This window comes from Ambystoma mexicanum, chromosome 9 (assembly GCF_040938575.1).
Source record: "Ambystoma mexicanum isolate Mex_15411 chromosome 9, UKY_AmexF1_1, whole genome shotgun sequence".
Lineage (NCBI taxonomy): Eukaryota > Metazoa > Chordata > Amphibia > Caudata > Ambystomatidae > Ambystoma > Ambystoma mexicanum.
Window position 1 is genome coordinate 509,138 of NC_090931.1, and position 21,649 is coordinate 530,786.

At 45.7% G+C, this 21,649-nt stretch overlaps 1 protein-coding gene across 1 annotated transcript in view; it reads left to right on the forward strand.

The window, feature by feature from the left end:
- The window catches only part of LOC138489558 (E3 ubiquitin-protein ligase TRIM39-like), a 456,265-nt gene that overhangs the window by 397,410 nt on the left and 37,206 nt on the right, over nt 1–21,649 (forward strand). Inside the window, exons 9-11 of the mRNA XM_069617283.1 lie at nt 2,945–3,013; nt 15,049–15,069; nt 15,166–15,192. Of these exons, the coding sequence (XP_069473384.1) occupies nt 2,945–3,013; nt 15,049–15,069; nt 15,166–15,192 (117 nt within the window). The remainder of the gene's footprint in view (nt 1–2,944; nt 3,014–15,048; nt 15,070–15,165; nt 15,193–21,649) is intronic.

Genomic DNA, 21,649 nt, shown 5'->3' on the forward strand with positions numbered 1-21,649 from the left:
GTGAACCTTATGGCACCCTCTCCTTTCCCTTCTGGTTCGGACCCTTATGGGTGACTGGGCCTGATGGCTCACCTGGTTTATTGTAATGATGGGCTCTCGAGGACTGACCCAGACCAGCTGTGGTGTAGTCCTGCCACTTATTGTCTTTTCCTTCTTTATAGTTCTTTTGTCTTCTTGCTTGCTTTCTCTATATGTTTGTGATGATTAATTATTGTCCTTGTCTTTCTTTTGTCTCCTTAGGTGTCAACGAGGCTTTTAGAGTTCATACAGCGTTCAAAGATTGTTGCTGTGGGCCGAAATCAAGAAGAGACGGTATGTAGTGCTTAAGCGAGAGCGCAAGAGAATTTAGGCACTACACGTGTCTCCTCTGTGCTCACCTCTCTTTTCCTTCCTTTGCAGCGTAGCAATCGAGGCGGGAGTCGACTCCACGGTAAGTATATGTAGGCAGCGCGAGTAATTCAAGTGCGGCACGTGCCTTGATGCGCTAACCTTCCTTCTTCGTTTGCAGCGTTGCGGCAAATTGTCAACTCCACTGGTAACTGTTCACAGACTGCGCGAGCAACTCAACTTCTGCGAGTGTCTTCAATGTGTTAGCTCTCTCCTTCCTTCCTTAACAGCACAGCTTAGCGGTTTCTGCAGCACGATGTCCGGACCAACGGTAAGTATAGCTTCTTCAGTAGCTGGATCAGGATTGCAGTGAGCGTCTTGTTGCCTAAGCAATGTAACGCGAAGCACGGATCTGCGTGCGGTTGGGGTTTCAATAGCCTTAGGCTGTCTTAGCCCCGCCCATTGGCCACGCCCTGCCAGACCCGATGGAAGCTGCTGGGCAGATCCTACCACGCCTAGTTCTTGTGCACAATGCACTTGCAGGCTGATGCTGACAATTGGTCTGGCTTGATGTTCCACATGGTTGGTCTTCCTTTATGAGGCTGGCTCCCCAGTGGTAACAGGGCTGTGTCCACTGGGCTCCAAGAGGGTTCTTGGATCCTTCTATGAAGCCCCATGTATGGGGGCGAAGGATGGCCATGACACATCCCTTGTGACGTCACCAGCTTCTCTTTCTTTTGTCTTCATATTCCTTCGGGGACCTCTTCCAAGAGATTTTCATCTCTACGTGGATACATCAGAAAGGGTTTTCTTAGTGGATATCTTTTCTCAAATTTTCTCCGCGGAATAGTAATACCCACCAGTGTCGTGCATGGCGCAATTTTAGGATTCCAGCATATAGCTAGGAGGGGAGCGGGACGTCCTGCAGAGGCATTTGGCTGCTCCTCTACACTCCCCCTCTGGTTGATTCATCTACCACACCTACATTAACCTCCATATTTTGATTTCTTCTCTTGAAGAAGTGCTTCTTCTGGGTCCAACTCTTCACTACTCCATTCAGAGATCCTGCTGATTTTACATGTTCTTCTACACTCCAAGTCATGTAGCTGCTCTGTACATTTGGATTACAATAGATCTATTATCCTACATACTTCTTGTGATTCCTTGGATGCAGGAACGTTGTCCCTTCAGGTGCTACAATGATGGCCTCTATATATTTTCTGATATCTTCATCAGTCAACTCCTTGGGTCCAAACCCTGATTTGACATTGATCATGATCTTCCTTCCTACTGCCTTCTTTGCTGTCTTCTTGCACTGTGTAATTATTATGTTGATCACACAAAATCCAAATAGTATCATTGCTAATACTGCTCCAAGAAACTCGAAGATGTTCGCCAACCATTGTGGAACCCATGAGAAAATGGACGCAAACCAGCCATCATCTGCAATGGCCTCTGTCTCATCTTCCATCTGATTGTGCAGTTTCGTCAGCAACATCATGGCCTCTGTCAAGGTCCCATTCTCACCATCATGCAAAGGCATGAACGTGCAACATGATGGCCCGATTTCGGCGCAAACTCCTCCATCCATCGCCGTGATCATGTCGAGGACATACCTATTCTGAAGGGTCATCAATCGTATGGCCCTCAATTCTTCTTTGATCAAATTGAATCCCTTTAAAGTGGTGTTGATCATCGCCAGGAGCTCACATCTGGTTATTTGTAACCATTTAGCAATCGCCATCGTCTGGATTCTGGCATAAAGATAGTAGTGAACACTTCAGCAGTCTGGCTAAACTCTGTAGAATTACTAACGCTGGAATATGGATAAGCACTAAGGAACACGTTCCTCACCAATCTTCGGGCACCTTCATGTAGGCTCTGAAGACTTTGAAGCCCAATATCGATCCATTCTAGTAACATCAACTGTAGTTTTGCATTAAAGGTTAGGAGAAAACATGGGGAAGGCAACCATTTCCCACAAAAACTATGAATGCACCAAGAGGCAGGAGAGACCCCCCTCTTGGGTTCTAAAGAACTTGACTATTCTTTATTTTTTAACATGGTTACAATATGATAAGGAATCTGGGGAAGGAGCCATTCCCTGGAACTGTGAATACTGTCACTTGGAAAGCTTTTCGCTGGATTTTAGCTGTTGTGTTGGATTTAAACAGTTGTGCACTTTGAGAAATCAAGAGACCATACCCTTTACACCTTGGAGATAGTTTTAGAGTGTGAGGGCCAGTATAGGATTTCGTATACAGAATATATTTTTGTTTGGACATCTTGACACAGGACAGACTCATGAGTTTTGGTTGAGGTAGGGAAATACCCCCTAGATTAGGGGTATTGAGGCATTTTCCAACCCCCTTTTGTTTTAATAAAAGTTTGTAGCACAAACATGACTCCTCTGTGTCCGCGTCTCATTCTTGGCTCCTCACAGATGTTTTGGTAAAATATCACCCGAGGACGGACCACAATATTTTATGGGAAAGAGGTATCCATAAAAAGTACAAATGTTTGATTTGAAAGTGATAGTCTGGCTTCCATGACTCAATTTGTCTTATTCATGATTGATGTGAGACCTTTGACTATGTGCTGATTCATTATTTGATAGGAAAGGGAATTGAATCAAAAAACATCAATGAAAAGAGAAAGACCGCAGAAACCGGAGGCGCGCCTGAAGGTAGGATCTTAGAAGTAGATATAGGTTAGACTCTAATAGAGTTCTCTTTGGGTTAACATAATGAGGGGCAACTTTTGTACTAGGGTGTGCCATACGATATTATAACAATAGCATGCCATGCAGGCCCCGCTGCCTGATTATGTAAAAAGAGAATCACACTTTAAAAGAAACTCTCGTTAATGTGATGATATGGTTAACAAATCAAAAATATTTGTCTTTGTGTCAATTAAAGGTGAAAGAGTCTGGTTTTCAAATGGAATTTTAAGACTTTGCCTCAAATATGTCTGTGATTTTGTATTAACTTTGAGTGATCACTGTGTTAAGATGATTAAGATAAACTAAATGAGGAGCTACCATTGGAGAATCAAGGATACTTAGGTGAAGAGGTGTGACAAATCTGAGGGTATTCTCATTGCTATCCCCCATGAGTCCTCTGAGCAGGTGGCCAGGCAAAGGCCATCGCTCTTGGATCCTGACCCTGGGGGGTGGACAAGCGAGGGAGGATTACCCGGGTAGAGGGCCTTTGGTGAATGGGAGTGGGGTGCTGAGAGTTGTAGAGGTCAGGCATGTCCCATTAATGATGGTCAGGCAGGGCTAATTCCTGTTAAAGGGCTGCAGGTTTATAAACAGCCCAATCAAATGATGTCAGGTATGGAAGCAGTGGCAGAGATGATCGAGCAGCAGAAGAAAGGCCAGGACAAGCAGCGGGGAGCTGTATGCGTGCAGCACACCGACAGATAAAACACGTTTTAGAAGGTCTCCGATCTGAATGCTCATTAACTATTGAACAGTGGAGAATACTTTGTAGGGGAGTGATCACGTGTACATAAAGGCACGTTTTCGAAAGTCTCAGTGCTGGCCACTTTACAAAACCAATCTCCAAAGACTTATAACAACCAAATGAACAAAATGAAAACTTTTACAATTATTGCGAAAATCTCCGAGTGCTGGGCACATTATTAAAGGCATTCTATAAAGATATATAACAATGAGGTGAATTGCATGAAAGCCTTTAACACTTATTGAATTCCAAACCGAATGAAAAGCTTACCAAACATATCTTCATACTTATTGAATACTGAACTGAAAGAAAACTATTACCTATGAAGATTAAAAATGAATGGAGCTTTAAAATTCAAATAAACCTATCATGTGCCAAGCTCAAATGTGAATGAAACTTTCAGTGCAAGCAAAAGTCATATGTTGAATCTACGAGTCAACAAGGCTGTGAACCAGAGAAACAAACACATATTGAACCTTAAAGTGAACAGAACTTCAGCAATATTAGTGAACCCAATATATATTGGACTCCAAAGTGACTGGAACTTTGGCGAGATGAACTTTAACAAGTGAATGAACTGCAACTATCAGGCAGATATTTTTGTGCAAAGACCAACCATGTACATAGGGCACAAGTGTGGCGCATAACTTTAAGAAAACTGGAAAATATTCTTATACATTTTTAAATGTTTTTATTTTCATTGGTTAATCACCCTTTCAACCTTTAACATATACCAAATTAAGCCTGCTTAACTTTAGTCTTTAGTCCATTAGTCAATTAGGCTATTAGTCTCTCCACCAATAGGGCCTTCGACTGCAGAATTCAGATCTGTATGTCCATCAACAGGGATTCTACAAATTTTAATGCGTCAATGGTCCGCCCAATTTTGTCCACTGTTAATAATCTCTCCCAGTATTCTTCTTCCCGGGTCAAGTCACACAACAGAACATAGCCCCCCATTGCAGAAACAACAGCTTGAATCTTGTATTTTAATCTGTTTTCCGATTAGCTGCACCTCTCTCTCTCGGGCAGAATATTAGTGGGAAGAAGGGAATTCTCTCATATACGGCGGTGGATCGTTTAATGTTTTTCGTTCCCATATAATATTAGGGCAGAGGTTGTTGTTTCTTTTCATTTCTAGGGTTTTTTCCCAGTCCTTTTCTTGGAGGTTCCTCTTTTCCTTGTTTGGATTTTCCTTAAGTGTTTCAATCGTAATACTGTGAGTCTCTAGGAAGTTTTTACATCTTGTTTTCCAAAGTTGGAGATTTTTTTTCTTTGTTGTCCCGGAGTTCATTAGGATCTCAAAAGGTACAGGCGGTGAATCTAAAACACATTTTCGAAAGAGGGAGATGGTTTTCCACATTACTGTTGACGCAAGTGATTGGAGTCTCAGTTCGTGTCTTATTGTGAATACAGACAAACAATTTGGTAGTCTAAGGATCTTTTGCCAAAAAAAGGCTTCACAGACTCCCCATATTTCCCAAGAGAAATTTAAGAGTGCCTCAGCTCTGTACGTTTGGACCGCTACCACCTTTTGTTTATGAAAGGTGAGCATAGGAATCACCAAATAGATTCCATAACACTGATGCAGGGCTCGCCCCTGGTATGTTGGTTTCAATAGTCTCTTCCTGATCAACATATATTGACCCTGTTCATTGATATTTTTGTTTATCCGTACTCCCAAATAGATTATTGATTCCACCACTTCAAATCGTTGCCACCGATGGCCCAATTAAAGGTTTTCTTCTTTGTCTGTTTTCCACGTGCTGATTTCATTACCAGGATCATTGACTTCTTTATGTTTATTTTCATGTTGTTCTCATCCAGGTATTTTTTATTTTTTATTCTCTTTATTGAATTTGTCAACAAACATAAAAATCCCCTTAATTCCCCTGCCCGTTCTACCCCCCCTCCCTCGGTGCTGCCTCGGTTTTTTCATTACTCCCTGTCACCTCAAATTGTCTCTCCGGGGTCATCCCAGATCCAGAAGTCTTAGGCGTTGCGGACACCATCCGATCCTGAAATCGTCTCTGAGAAAAATAAGAACCTCTCCCCACTCGCCTGCAAAGTTCTGAATTGCATTGTTCATTGTGTAATTGGCCCATTCCATTGCCACCAACTCCCACACTTTGCGCAACCAGTCCTGGAACGTCGGTATGTTTGAGCTCTTCCATCTCTGGGCGATAATTGTCTTTCCAGCTAAGGTGTGCACCACCCTCGCTCTTTCCCTACCCTTCGGTTCACCTATCATTTCTTTTGGCCGCAGGCCCAGTAAGGACCATTCCGGGGGCATGCTTCCCCGTGACCCAAACACTTGTTCTAGAGCTTGACGGATATCCTTCCAAAACTGATCTATTTTGGGCACCTCCACCAAATATGTTCCGCTGTGCCCTCCTGCCCACAGCCCCTCCAACAATTTCCTGTTGTCTCAGGGTAAATTTTGCGCAGGCGAGCTGGAGTGTAGTGCCACCCATACAGTATTTTATACCAGGCTTCCTGGGTTTATGAGGCTCTCGCTAGTTTAGGGATTTTTCTCCAAAGTTTCTCCCATTCCCTCTTCTCTATCTCCCTGCCCAAAATATGTTCCCATCTTTCCATATATGCCCACTGTGGCCTCGGAGTAGCTTCGTCCAGAATCCTGTAGAGTTGCGAGATTAAGCCTTTCGCGCCATCATTAGTCATTAAGAATTTCTCGAAGGGGATCTAGTAGCCGCCTCCCTGTTCGCGGGATGTAGGAGCCAGTGGTGTAGCTGGGAATATCTCAGTCTCTCACCCTCCCCTACTGCGAAGTCCCTTTTGCAATCTATAAAGGTGCTGATTTCGCCCCCAATGAACATATCTCGCATCCTCCGGCAGCCCCCTTCACGCCAGTTCCTACATCCAGGTTGTTTTTGAATGCGGTTATTCGTCTCTGGAGTCCTATTGCAGTTTGATCGATAAACACCACATCATCCGCATATAGGATCCATGAAATTTCACCTTCTTCCATTTTAGGTGGAAAAGCTCTCACTTTTTTCTGTGAGTCAATCATATCAGCCAATTAAAGGGCAAACAGGAATGGTGCTAATGCACATCAGTGTTTAATCCCCTTAAAAGTGTGGATCTTCTCAGTTTATGTTTGAACTTGGATGGCCGTATCCGTGTAGAGGGCTTGTATGGCTTCTAGCAGATCCTCTGGGCAATTCCATTTCCATTTTCATTGAAAGTGAATCTTGGGGAAGGGGACCCTTGGTTTTAACCTGCTTATTGACTTGAGGACAGAGTCTCAAGAGATTTTGTGTTTGGAACTGTGTTTTGAAACTTGGGGAAGGGAACCCTGACTCTTGGTTAACTCTATATAATTCTGAATTTAAGGCAATCCTGAGACTTTTGTTGGAACTACTTTATTCTTGGGGAAGGGTTCTGAAAGTAAGCTACGAGCTGGCACAGCTCCGAACATTGTGTTGAAACTGTTTTGTTGGTTGCTGACATCCCTACACATAGTATAGATTAGTATTGAGGGCAAGTATAGGTTTTGGACACAGATAGATTCCTAAATTGAACTCTTGGACTTTGACTTTCCTTAGTTTTAGTTTGGTAGGGAAAATCCAGTATAGTATGTGGCAAGATAGGCGTTTTTCATCCTGACCTTTAAGTTAATAAACTGTTATTGTTAATTCAGAATTTGTTGCCTGTGTCTTACTCCAAGATGCCTTCACAGAGGAGAAATTCTAAAGTCCCTCATACCTAATGTTTCAGTGCCTACCCAAAACTGCCACGAAAGAACGCACTTTCCAGTGCAGCATCATGACAGTAGGCCCTGCAAGAACATGCACTGTGCTAGCAGCAGGCTCGCCGGAGTATTGCACTGGTGCTCGACTACAAGTGAGTCTTTCACTCAAGCACCATAAGAGACCTTTCCTTCTCGACCAGTGAAGGCGGAAGGTCTCGCCATACACACAAATGCCACAGGCTTTGCAGAGGTTTAGAAAGCACTGTTCTGTAACTTGGTAAGAAAACAGGAGGCCTTGGCTTATTGAGAAAAGGCACTGTCAGTGACTGCTCAAGGGGCAGATGGAAAGCATACAAAAAAGGCTATTGGCTTTGGCTGCTAGGGAGTCTGAAACTGCCAGCCATCAATACCTGACAGTGAGTGGAGGGCGAGTTTAGATGGGACCTTGTCTACAGCAGGTGCACAGCCAAAAATCCATCCAGTCACCTAATCCCCGAGCCATCAATGCCCGACGGTGAGTGGAGGGCAAGTTTAGATGGGACCTTGTCTACAGCAGGTGCACAGCCAAAAAGCCATCCAATCACCTAATCTCCCAGCCATCAATACCCGATGGTGGGTGGATGACTAGCCAGTCACCTAGAAGAGGTGGATGAAAGCAGATCTACTAGCGTCACTGTGATCACATCATGCAGCATGCCTTGCATGTAGTTATACCAACCGTTTGTGTGTGTGAAGGCATCATGAAGTAACACACAGAAAACAGATTCACTTTTCTAAAATAAAATGGTTTATTTCTTTTTGTCAAGATGGTGTAAGGCCTAACTTGCCCTATGCTAAGGTGAGATTTTCCTACCTAAAGAAACTAAGGATAGTCTCTGTCATAATGTTCAACTCAAAAGTCTGTCTGTGTCCAAAACCTATACTTGCCCTCACAACTAGAGGTATACAATGTGTAGGGATGCCAGCAACAAAATGGAACAGTGTTCTAACATAAAGGTCCGAGCTTCTTCCAGCTCCTGGCTTGCTTGTCAGCTCCCCCTTCCCCAAGTTCAACACAGTTCACAAAGTCTCTGGGTTCCCTTCCCCAAGAAGGCAGCTTTTCCTCACAAAGTCTTGGGGTTCCCTTCTCCCAAGAAGGGAGCTCTTGGGTTTCAAAAACCCCTGTCAGGTCAAATCTCTCAGAAAAGATCTCGGGCTCCCTTCCCCAAGGTCAACACAGTTCATAAAGTCTCGGGGTTCCCTTCCCCAATGTTACACCATCCACTGGTCACCTTACGCACACGGATACCCGTGCAGCCACTAAGCCCTCCCTCTCAGGTCCTGATTTGCCTTCCACTTCTAACCTCAGGTCCTCACTCCCTCAAGTAGCACGGCAGCAGCTATGCAACAAGAACACACAAGGATATCCAAATTCGTTATGGTCATTCTCACGTATTGCGACATTGGCAGCTGCCCTGGCGTCTTGGAGATAGTCGACGGAGACGCCGGCCTTTTCCTTTGCTTCATCATGCCTCCAGGAAGACCCGGCAGCGTTTTTGATATCTTGGGTCATGTGACACAGAAACATGCTATCTCATTAGTCACGTGATGGGGTCATGTGACACTCCTAGGCCCCTTCAAAACTGGAGAGGGAACGCTCATTCAGTGCTTCACAGCTGACCCAATCAGGCACTGTTCGGCGTCTTCATGTCTCCACATCTCGATTCTGGACTACGGACTGTTCTTCTTGGATTCCTCTGTCAAGCTCTCGGATACTGTTTTGCTGTTTCAGGACCTTTTGGACTGTGTTTTGGATTCCTTTGGATTACCCCTGGTTTGACGAACTTGGCTGGCTTTTGACCTTGGAACTCTTAACGGACTGTTTTCGGATTACCCTCTCCATTCAGGTTTTGCAGTGCCAAATTTAACAACTATCTATGCCTATTCGCTACAGCTTGCTACATTCTACAACCACACGGAACACCTCCATTTTCTTCTGTGCTCTTCCCAGACCCCACCTTGGTAAGCCCCTTGTTATTTGTGATCTCGCCATTTCAGTGCATTGTTTTTCCATTGTACTGACCCATTGCTTGCTTTACAGCGGTCGAGGGGTCACCAGTGTTCCTGGTTCCTGGCGTTCTTCGGCACTCAAAATACCTGTGGCCTCAAGGATGGTTCAGGAAGTTATTTGTATCTTTCTGAGTGGAACTTGTGAACAGAGGCCCCATAAACTTCACGACCATCAAGTCATAACACCCAAGAAGGTTGTTTTTCTCACAAAGTCTCAGGGTCCCTTCCCCAAGAAGGCAGCTTTTCCTCACAAAGTCTTGGGGTTCCCTTCCCCAAGAAGGCAGCTTTTCCTCACAAAGTCTCAGGGTTCCCTTCCCCAAGAAGGTAGCTCTTTCAGCTTTAATAATGGTTCCAAATCAACTTCATAACGTTTCAGGCTTTTCACCAGTTCACATAGAGTTCATCTTTCTTTAATCACGTCAACACTTGTTAGGCAAAACAGCTTCAGTATCTTAACTTTCCTTGGTTCTTTCCAAGTAACTTTCCTTGGTTCTTTCCAAGTAGGGGCTACTCAGTCTAGGCGCAGTTATCGGATAGATGGTACACCCGCTACAGGTCACTCAACCGATAACGCATGGCACTTAGTTATATGCATATGTTCTCTTTAGACTTCCTTGCTAACACAAGCTTTCTCTCTGAACCTGTGTCATTAGTTCACTTTCAATTCTGTTTCTCTTTGGCTGTCTCTTTACTCTGCCACAACTTGACTTTCACACAACTTGCTTTGTGGTGTGCATTCCTGTTCACCACCTCGTTCTCATTTTGTCCAAAAGTGCTCATCACTTGCTTTTCACTTATTCCATAAATGCTCCTTACATGCTTTCAATTGCATTCACTTGTGTCCATCAATGTATTTCTTGCTTTCACCTATTGCATAAGTATTCATCACTAGTTTTTGCTTTGTTCATAATTTACATTACTTTCTTTTCACTTGTGCAGTCTTTTCATATACTTTGCATATCTTTGTTTCAGTTCCTTATTCAATAATACTGTTTGTCACTCAAAAGTACTTTGTAGCTTGTTCGGTATTCAGAATTCTTCCATTCGGTCTCCAGACCCATTCTTATAAGTTTAATTCGATTGGCATTCTCCTCTGCCCAAATCCAGCCCCTCTAGCGCCCCAGCATAAGTGTTCCCTCTCTGTCACTCACTGGTCCGTGGCCGCTCCTCCTGGTGACTTTGGTTTCTTCTCTGGCTTTCTCTTTCTGCCCCTTCACCTGTTGGGAGCTCTGGCGAGCAGCGCTCTGCTCTTCCGAATCTCACTGCTGCACTCTGGGTACACTGGAGTCTTCTGTGTCCCACAGCTCCGGCTGTGAGCATACAGCACAGGGGACGGACTGCAGGGCTCTCGACTCGTTCGCGGCCCGCTCAGGCCTCGGCATCTTCCTCACCTCCTTGCAGCATTCAACATCTTTTTCACCAGCCCCTCTATAGCCTGCTGTATGTTGGGTTGCCGCTGCTGTCTTCCCACGCGGGTTTCTTCTTTCCTCCTGCCTGTCTCTCATTTCATGCACCTGCAGCCTCTGAATTCACTGCAAGTGCAAGTCCTCTGCCTGACCATAGTTAACATTACTATTGAGACATGCCTGGCCTTTGTAGTGGTACTCCATAGTGCTCTTCTTTGTCTCAGTACCAAAGTGGTGTGCCTGAATGGAAGTGTGTATAACTCCCAGTTGTCTCCTCCTCGTCCCAGTCTTAAAAGAATATGAGTGTGAGACATTTTGTGTTTGTGAAAGAGGGAAATCGAATGAAGGGAGCATAGTTCCTTGTTGTTTCTTCCCTGGTTTGTTATGGCACTGACATTTTTCTGTTTACAAAAGGAGTTTGATACGGGTTTAACCTGCCCATATGAGAAGGTGTCCTCCTAGATGACCTCTTCCTGATCGCTCTATAATGATAGTATTTTCCAGGGTCATTTGGAAAGGATAAAAAGGAGGGGTTTTGACAATTCCCGATAAAGGCTTCTGGGACTGAAGGCTCATTGTGAAATGAGAAGGGGGATATGGAGCCTCACCCACGGTCATCCTCCCTCGCAAATCCACCCCCAGGGTTGGGATCCAAAAGTGATGGCCTTTCCCTGGCCACCTGAGCAAAGAATAATGGCGAGAAGAAAGTGAGGATGCCCTCAGATTTCTCACAGTGTGTGTGTTGTCAAGATGGCAACCAGAATCAACACATGGATAGGCTTTAAGGGTTTTGTTCTACAATACAATTAAAAGGTTTCCTGTGTTCCTGGTTTTGACACACAAAAACGTTTCTGGGTGGAGGCTTTCTAAGTTGGGGGGGCTGAATCCCCTGATCAGCATTTCTCTATGGAGTGCACACGAGGGCTGCAAAGTACCTGCTTCTATGCTACGACCACAGCATAGGGCTGGTAACTGCTCTTCATTGGGACACAAGCAATATCTCTTGTCCCTTTTGGTTTCTCTCTGTTCTTTAGCTGGAAGGGAGGTCTTTGGTCCAGCACAATGTAGCAGTGTTGGCTGGCAGGCCCATCCGATGAAACGCGACCAGTCCTCCCCTCCTCACCATGCCTCATGCTGTAATCTCCACCCTCTTTGGGATATACCCATTCAAATCCAGCCCTCTCCACTAACGCTCTCCTTCCCAGCTGACATCCTTCTTCCTCTCCCAACGTCCTTGGTTCTTGTTCCTGCTCCGCACCCTCATCTAACACCTCAGAGGTAAACTCGTACCCGCTTCACAACTCTCTCCATTGTATCTCTTCTGGCCCCTCCTTTGAAATAAATACCTCCCCTCCTACCTCCACTTCACCTCACCCTTCTGCTATGTTATGTTCTCGTCCCCAACAAATTCTGCAGCCACCTCCTTTTTAACTCCTCCTCTAATGTCACCTCATTCCTCCTGATCCTCACCAGCTTCCTCCAACAGCACTCAAATCTCATCCTTAAGTCAGCCAACCTTCTTAAAACTTTACCAACCTCATTCGACAATGAACCACCTGTTCCTTAACTAACCAACCTCCTCCAACACTTTTTGACCATCTTAACATTACCAACCTCCTCCCACAACTCCTGCCCAACCTCCTCTTTAAACTTCTTGGGGGATATAGTGCTCACTTTGAGAAACCTGAAGGTGTCTCACCCGCTCGTCCCTGGAGATATGTCATCCAGGTGGCCAGGACACATCAATTGCTATTAGATCCACTTCCTGGGGATGGACCAGTGGGGGAGGATCACCTTTATGGGGGGTCTTTGGGGAGGGGGAGTGGGAAACCAGCAGGCGAGACACAGTAGCCCCTTACTTGTAACACCTTTTCCCCATCCTACCACGTAGAATATCAAGAAGCTCCACCCGGCCCCTTTTCCAACATGAACACTTTCCTACACTATGAGAAACAACAGACTAACACGAGAGCCATTTACCTGACATGTCCCACCACAAGGCTCAGGCAGAGTCAAGCAATTGACAACAACTACACACACCTGACAGCCCTTTCCCTTCCCCACAGGGATAAAAGGTGGAGCAGAAGAGCACACTATGAGCAAGGCCAACTGCACGAGGGGGCAGCTATTCCAGGACGGCAGTTCGAACAGAGAAGGAAAGCAACGAGACCCGAAAGGACGACAAGGAGGCAAATACCCTTACCCTTTTCAACTCAAAGCCACAAAACCTCTGTGAAAGAAATGATAAGACCGGCAACGACAGCTGGCGTGTGGTGTAGAATATGTCAGCGGTGCACAAAGCCCTCCCGCACTGACAGATAAGGCGGGGAGATGTGCCTGCTACCGTGATATCGTAGCTGACTCCAGAGACATGAAACGCCAATGAGTTCAACACAGCCAGTGAGTCTGAGGGAGCTGATAGTAAGACGGGCAGTGTTGAACCGAAGATTGCAATCGGCACCATATTGTGGAACGCAAGAACTTGTGAACAAAGAACTTGTGTGTGTTTGAACTTTTGGCAAAGCCCAGTGAAGGGTTAGCTGCAGAATGGTCAGGCAACGTAGGAGTGCTCATTCGAAGGACTCTGGGTGGCCCCTTTTCTTAAAACTACAAGTACCAGGAGGTCCTAGGAGAGCCCAACGTGAGGTGTCAGAGTGGTCCTACAAGGGTCACATCAAATCCCTTATACAATCAAATGTCTCTTACCCATTGTCAAGAGAAAGCTAGGGGAAGGGAACCCCCTTGCTTTCTGATGAGATTGTGAACTGTGTAAATGGCTATGTGAACCCGACAGAGGGATCCCAAGGGGAACTCTAACGGTAGTGAATCATGTACTGTGATAAAGCAAGTTGCACTGAGTAACTGGCAAGAGTGAACCCGGCTGAGGGATGCCTGGGAATTGGTGAAGCATAAAGCGCCCGAGAATATTGTGCTGACAAGAGTGAACCCGGCCGAGGGTTGTCCACTGTGAATGATTGGTGAACTTGTGTTTGAAAGGCTGTAGCGAACCCGACAGAGGGAGGCCAACACTGAGAGAAGGATCAAAGCCCGAAAGAGGGGGATCCTAAGGCGAAGAGTAGTCGCCCGATGTGGAAGATTTATTGAAGGAACTTTTTGTTTGTTTTGGCACTTCAAGTCCCCTGACGCAAGAGACTTTGTGTAAAAGAGACTTGGCCACAGAAGGCCCTGATATTTGGAAACAAACTGTGAACTTGTGTTGGCGAGGCACAGAAGTGTGCTTTGCTCAGAAGTCCCACCTTGTCCCGTGCTAAAAACGTGGGCAAGGGAGGCCCCAGCAATATCATCCTGACTTATCATTTTGTGAACACTTCTTTCTTTTCTAGTGAACATTACCCCACATTATTTTGTAACTTAGCAGTAAAGATTGGCAATAGGTTTTTTTTTAGTTTAGGTCCTTTTTGTTTTGACAAAACACCACTAGGACTGCCTTATTATTATTTGATGGTCGTAGCTTGCTGCCATCTTAGCTTTAGGTTTAGATTAGGTGTTTTTCTCACCCATTGATACAGTTTAATAAACACCCTTGAACTGCGATCACTTGTGTCTGTCTACTCCTCCTCCTATCTCCACTCCAATTACTCCTTCTCTACATCTGTCTCCAAACATGATCTGATTTACTCTTCAGCTCTCAGCCAACTGAGCTGAGCTGTGTGTCTTTGCTCCTCCCCTGGGCTGGCTCCCACTCATGGTTTGCACCTGTACCTTGTGGGTGGGGAGGGGTGTTGTGTAACGCTTTGCTGTGTGTGATGTACAATGTAAAGGGAGGAGATGTGTTGTGTATGGCTTGGCTTTGCAGAAGGAATGTTGTGATGTCATGTGGAGTGTTTATGCCTGAGTGGCGGAATGCATGGGTGAATGTTCTAACCTGGTCAGTTGTTCAGCCAGAGGCCTGGGTGATGGGCTGCCAGTGTTTGTATATTTGTATGTAATTGTAGTGGAGTGACTCCCAGCCTTCTTAGGTTGACTTGCTAGGTTTATTGGTATCTTTACAAGCAGTCAATCAGGAATGTGCCATAGAAATGAAAGTGCTTCTGCAGAGGTCATGACATGTTTCTCTTCCTTGCAGAGCCTGTCCCCGAAGGCCTGGGTGAGTACCCCTTAATAAGAGTTGATTATGAACCTTTCACATGTTATCTCGTTTCCCATCATTTGGAGAGCACTCATTGTACGTTTTCTGCTTTAGAGTGGAGCCGAGTCAAGAACTATGCACGTAAGTAGAGCGGATGCCCGTGATCAGTCTTGAAAGTCCTGCTTTCTTTCCCATGTTGTGTTTCAGGCCATGCAGAGGACGGTGAGTGATCTTACCCTATAGATGCCTGGGTGGGCGAGGGCAGAGGGGCATTCACAGTCCTGGGTGAAGGTGGAGTGACTGATATTGCTTGCAAGTGCCCACAGGGCCCCAGGGAGTGGCGTGTCTCTACAGTGGAGAGTCAATCGAACCATTTTGATTTTTTTTAAACAACTATTTTAAGGCACACCAACATGTTAAAATAAAAAGAACATTAGAACAATAATAATCCTGCCCAATAAATAAAAAGTTGTATTGGATAAAAATGCTGTAACAATAAAATACACAAGATTGTCAAGACATTCCAAGAGAAAAATCTCAGATGGCTTCTAAGCAGCTGACCAATAAAATGTTGTAACGTGAAAATAGAAATAGCATCTGACAGTAGCTTTAGATGTCAAAATGTTGACTCGCATTGGCAGCAGTCAAGTTACTTTAGAACTGGTAATGAGTACATGTTGCATAAGACAAAGAGAAACACAATGCATTCGGTTTCCCAGCATCTGCCATCAGAAATAGCCTCTCTCTTGACGCGGCAGGTCCTAGAAAGCAGGGGGCAGGGCGTGGGGGGGGCGGGGGAGTTTGGGAGGGACCATAACTAGGGGTCCGCCGGGATCTAGTTTTCAGCAGAAGGTAGACTCTGAGGGTTTGGCTAATCCTGTGACCCACCCATCAGTGTAGTGGATTCCTTGCCCTGCCTACACAGGAGAAGGAGAGCGCTGGGACCATTCGTTTCCTCAGACTTCATGCCTACTCGATGGTAAAATAAGCAAGCTTCCAACTAATGAAACATATTGGAAAAAAGCTGCCATCATCCTACTGGGATACTACTGCTCCTAGTCCTTCACCCGAAGCATTGGTATGAAAACGGGACGCTTTCAATTGGTAAAAAGCAGTTTGTGCTACAGCATGCATGGTCAGGTCTCCATTACTCCTTGATTTCAGTGCGTCCATCAGTGTTCCAGCTATGGATGAAAACTGAGGTATAAACCATCTATAATACCCAACAAAGCCAAGGAAGGGTCTTATTTGCTTCTTGGTTCATGGAACTGGTATTTTATCAATAGCTTTGACCTTGTTGGCCTGTGGTCGGATAATACCTCTTTCTATGACATATTCCAAGTTTTTGGTCTAAACAGTATGCAGTAACGTTTTTTGGGGGTTTATGTGAAGGCCGGCAGACTGCAACGCCTCGGTTCTCTCTCGAGGTGTAAGAGATGAGACTTCAAGGAGTTACTAAAGACCACAATATTGTCTAGATAAGCAGCAGGATACCCTTTGTAAGGACATAGGGCCTCATTACACGGAAGGCGGTGATCCACGGTGCTATTAGCACCCTGGACCATGCCGGTAAATTACCGGCACCGCCTTGGCGGAAAGGGGATTTACCGCCCCATTCCAAGGTTGGTGGGGCGGTAAATCCCCCTTCCGCCATTGCCCTTCCCCATTCCCATTTCTGCCCCATAGGGCTCTATGGGAATGGGGAAGGCGCTAATTACGGCACCACAATTTTGCGGTGCCGTAATTAGCTCCGAGGTCCCTTAGCGGGTTGGTTTTTAACGCCTGCAAAAAGCAGGCGTTAAAGCACCAACCCGCTAAGGGACCTCGTAGTAAGGCGGTAATGGTTAACGGTCACCGTTACCATTAACGGTGGCCGTTAACCATTACCGCCTTCCGTGTAATGAGGCCCATAGTATCACATTCATGCGCCTCTGAAATGTCGCTGGATCCCCATTTAGGCCAAATGGCAACACCTTGAACTGGAAAAAGCCATGCCGAGTGGCAAAGGCCATTGTTTCCTTGTCTTGGTTACTTAGCAGTATCTGCCAATAGCCCTTGGTAAGGCCAGTGGTGCTGAGGTATTTGGCCCTTCCAAGGTTCTCCAGCAGTGTGTCTACTCGAGGCATCCGGTCCGCCTCGTATCGGCAAATGTTTAATTGCTGAAAATCCATGCAAAACCTAGTAGAATCATCAGGTTTTGGTACCAGTACAATAGGTGAACACCACAGACTTACTGATGGGTCTATGAAATCAATGCATGGCATTTATTCTATTTCATCCTTTACCACTTGCCATTTAGCCTCTGATAAATGGTATGGTCTGAGCTGTACTATTTGCCTGGGGTTGGTGTTAATGACATGTTCAGCCAGTCTGATTTTCCCCGGTAAACTTCTGAAGGTTGAGGCATATGGGTTTAGCATTACCATAATTTCTTCTTTTTGTTCAAAGGTCTGAGTATTTCCCCACTGGAGGTCCGTAACACTGGGTAAGGTGGTATTCACAAACTGCTCCTCCTCATGTAATTAAAGCCACGTTCTTTAGCTATATCCATGCCTTTAATACTTTAACATGGTACACTATCTCAGGTTCCTTCTTGTCCGGCGAACCGCCAGAACCTACGACATCCTTTATTTATTCATTTATTGTTCACTTGTTAGGCACCTATACAGCAAGTAAATACTGTTTCAAAGCACTGAGAGGACAAAGGGGGGGAACAATGGAGTGAAGCACATTAAAAAACACAGAAATATTGAAAACAGTGAAGGGAAAAGGAGAAAGGATGAACCTACTATGCCTTGTAAACCTCAAGACACACAACCAGATTGACAGTACTGGAAAATGGCAGAAAAATGACCCAGGCACAGACCCAGCAGCATGGGACAGGAAGTCCATCCAGTGAGAGGGACCAGGTGAGGGGGATGAACAAACAGGAAAGGATTTCCAGTAACCAAAAGAGGAAACCAAAGTTAAGGTATTGGACACAAGTTTTATCAGCACAGCTTCATGACAAACCTCCACTAACTTGCAGTTGTGAAACGTACACAAATCCCAGCAGACGTAAGGATGGGTCAGGGTCTCCCCTAGAAATACACATTCACCTATGGGCTAGCCCAAGTGAATCCACCAATCACACTAACAGGCAGACACACACAGGTTTTGGCAACTAGACAATCAGACTGACCCTAAAAACCACCAAACACTAATTATACAAACACAGTATGTGTATTGGGCTATCTAGGACAAGGGACCAATCTAAACCAATCCAGACCACTACAGAGGGTTGGGGCTGGCCTAAGAGTGAGCCCACGTTTGTACAGTGGCCATTTAGACTGCCTCATAGTTTCCACAAACAAAGGTAAGGCATGGCCCAAAACAAAATGGGACAGAGTAGCACTTATAAAAAATACAGGAGTAACCCAATGGCTAACATAATGGTGCATTGGACTTCTTATTTATTTATTTATTTGTTTAGTCATTTATTTTTTGCTTGCTAGGCGCTTATACACTAAGAATATACTGTTTCAAAGCGCCCACAGCGCAGGGAGGGAGGGAGAGTGGGAAATACATTACAACACAAGATTTAAGAGCAGAGGGGTACGAGGGAGGGGGACGAACCTACTATGCTTTGTGAGTATTCTGAACGTGCAAGTGCGAGTCTCCATAGCAGAGGGAGTGCAGATGCAAAGTGCTGTGGAAAGATAGGAGCTGGGAAGAATTGGTGTGGGATGTCAAGGCTCCAAAGATGCATAATGGCCAAGGACACTGATTCAGCAACTGTGGGATAAGCAGAGGAGCAAAGGAGTGAAGGAGGAGGAAAGGAGGAAAGTCTGAAGGAGCTTCCGGAATTTGAGAATGTTCTGCTCAAGGCACAGGGGGAGGCTATTCCAAAGGAGGGAGCCCACAGAGGAAAGTGACTGACCGCTTGCCCTCTGTTTAGCAAAATGCTTTACACACAAAGAGCTGGGTTGGTGTCAGCGGAACGAAGTGGTCTAGAGGGAGAGTATTTAATGAGATAAAGTTGAAGATAGTGTGGTCCCCAGGCCCAGACAGCCTTGTGGATGAGGCAGAGGGATTTTAATTTAATCCGTGCAGCAACCTGGAGCCAATGAAGACTTTTTAGTGCAGGAGAGATGTGGTCCCTGGGCTTAAGACCACGGATAAGTCTCGCTGGCCTATTCTGGATAAGCTGGAGGGGTCGCAGAGTGGTAGAAGGAAGGTTCAGGAGGAGGCTGTTACAGTAGTCAAGCCTAGAGAGAACCTGGGCTTGAGTCACATTGAGCCTCTGAGGGAAAGTGAGAAAAGGTAGAATTCCTTTGAGAAGGAAGAGCTGATAGTTGGACTTCTTGGCAATGTCCTGAGTGTGAGGGAGGAAGGAAAGGTAGGAGGCGAAGATGACTCCAAAGTTCCTGGCTTCAGTTGAAGGTGCGGGGGAGGGCCCAAGGAGGAAGGCCAGAATGAAGGGAAGAAGGAGGAAGCGTGGGTCCCAATGGGAAGGATCTCAGTTTTACAGGCGTTGAGGCAGAGATCATTGGAGGCGCACCAGGACTGGATGGCAGATAGGCAGACAGGGATGATGGAGGGTGCAAGAGGGTCAGCAGGGAGTCTGAAGAAGAACTGTGTGCCATCTGCATAACACTGGAAGTTGGAGGAGGAAGAGGAGATGAGGCATTCAAGAGAGCATGGTAGATGTTAAAGAGTTAGGGGGAGAGTATAATGCCATGCGGGACACAACAGGTGGATAAGAGAAGGGGCCTAGGATGACTTGGGAAGGGCGGTTAGTGAGGAAGGTAGACAGCCAATCCAGTGTCCATTCTGAGATAGTAAGTGTATCATAGAGCCTTTGTATGAGGACGGAATGGTAAACTGTGTCAAATGTAGAGAGATTGAGAAGGATAAGGACAGCAGGGGAGTTGGAGTCCAGAGATGTGAGCAGTTCTTCACGGGTGTTCAGAAGAGCAGTTTCCGTGCCTCTGGATGCTTGGAATCCAGATTGATGGTCATGGAGGCCACCAACAAGTTCAGTGTGAGAGTTAAGTTGGGGCAAGTCCAGCTTCTCAAGTAGCTTCCCCAGGAAGGTGGTGATGGAGATAGGGCAATAGCTAGCAGGTCAGTTAGGGTCAGAGGATGGTTTTTTCAGGGGTGGGAATGCTTAGGGGCGAGGGGAAGATCCAGTGAAAAAGAGTGATTGCAGAAATCAGCGATAGCAGGGGCATGTGAGCCGAAGCTATCCTTGATTGTCCTGGATGAGCAAGGGGAGATCTGTTTAGAAGAGGCATTCATGGAGCAAACAACTCTGTTAACTTCTTCAGGTGTGACAGGAGAGAAGGAGGAAAAGGAAGAAGGAGGAGGGAGGGGGGTGCCATGGGGGGAGTGGGATGGGTTGTGAGGCAGTGTAGAAAGGGTGGTCAGATTGTCCTGAGTTTTGGTGGCAAAGTATGAGGCCAGTGCATCGCAGAGTGCCTGGGGAGGAGAAGGGGAGGAGGAGACTGTGGAGGAGTTGGTTAGTTCCCTGTAAATTTTGAAAGGTTCAGCTGTGTTATTGGATGTGCCAGAGATCCGTGCTTGAATGTGGGCTCTTTTCTTTGCACGGATGGTGAGTCTGTATTGCCTTTGGAGCAGGCGGCAGGCCAAGTTTGTTAGAGGATGAGCCTGAGGTTTGCCACTTCCATTCTGCTGCCCTGCACTTTTGTTTCAGGGCTGAAATGTTCGGTGTTGTACCAAGTGTTACCCTTTGAGGCAGATTTCAGACGCTTCCTCATGACTGGGGAAAGAATGTCAAGAGTGTTGGTGATGGAAAGATGGAGGTTGCTGAGGGCAGAGTCAGAGGAGGTTTACTGCATTAGAAGTTGCTTCTAATGCAGTAAAATGGGCTACACCCCTCGTAAATCGAAAACTAAATGACAGCTGCCACCAGCCTACTCCACAAGACCAAAGTAGCATGATATAATCACCCTAGCGCCAACATGCAGTGTTAAAAGAAGATCCTGTCCTAGGATCCATGTAGGCTTCTATGGAACTATATGATAAACATGTTTACAGTGCCATGTGTACTTAAATAAAAGTCCCTCTGACCATACGAATAGGTAGAAGGTTGAAGAAAACCAACAGGAAAAAGAGGCAATTTGCAGCACCATAAAATGGCACAGCAGAACTCCCCAAAATGGAATTCTGCCCTAACAGGATGCATAAGTGTTTGTGATAAATATTATAATTTAACATTTTTTAAAAAGTCAGAAGGTTTATTGTTGACTGGGTTCAGGTATTGGTTTCGTAATGAAGTTAGTTTAAAAGACAGATTTTTAAGCATTTTTCCGAAGCTTAGGTGGTCTTCTGTTTGGAGGTGTTTGGATTAAGAGATTCAGAATATGATTGCTATAAGCTGGTGCGACGGATCTGTGGAGGTCGTTCCTTCTCCCCTACGGGGAGACCTTTCCCAAGAGGCCAGGGCAGTACGTCCACAGTAGAATGTACAATAGTCTCCCTGGGGGTGGTACACAGGGGAGGATCTCATGGGAGAGGAAGGCTTTTATGAGATTAGGGACTACCATTCCCCAAGAACGTAATATCATTCTGCTCTAGTACACCTTTCCCCTTGGCC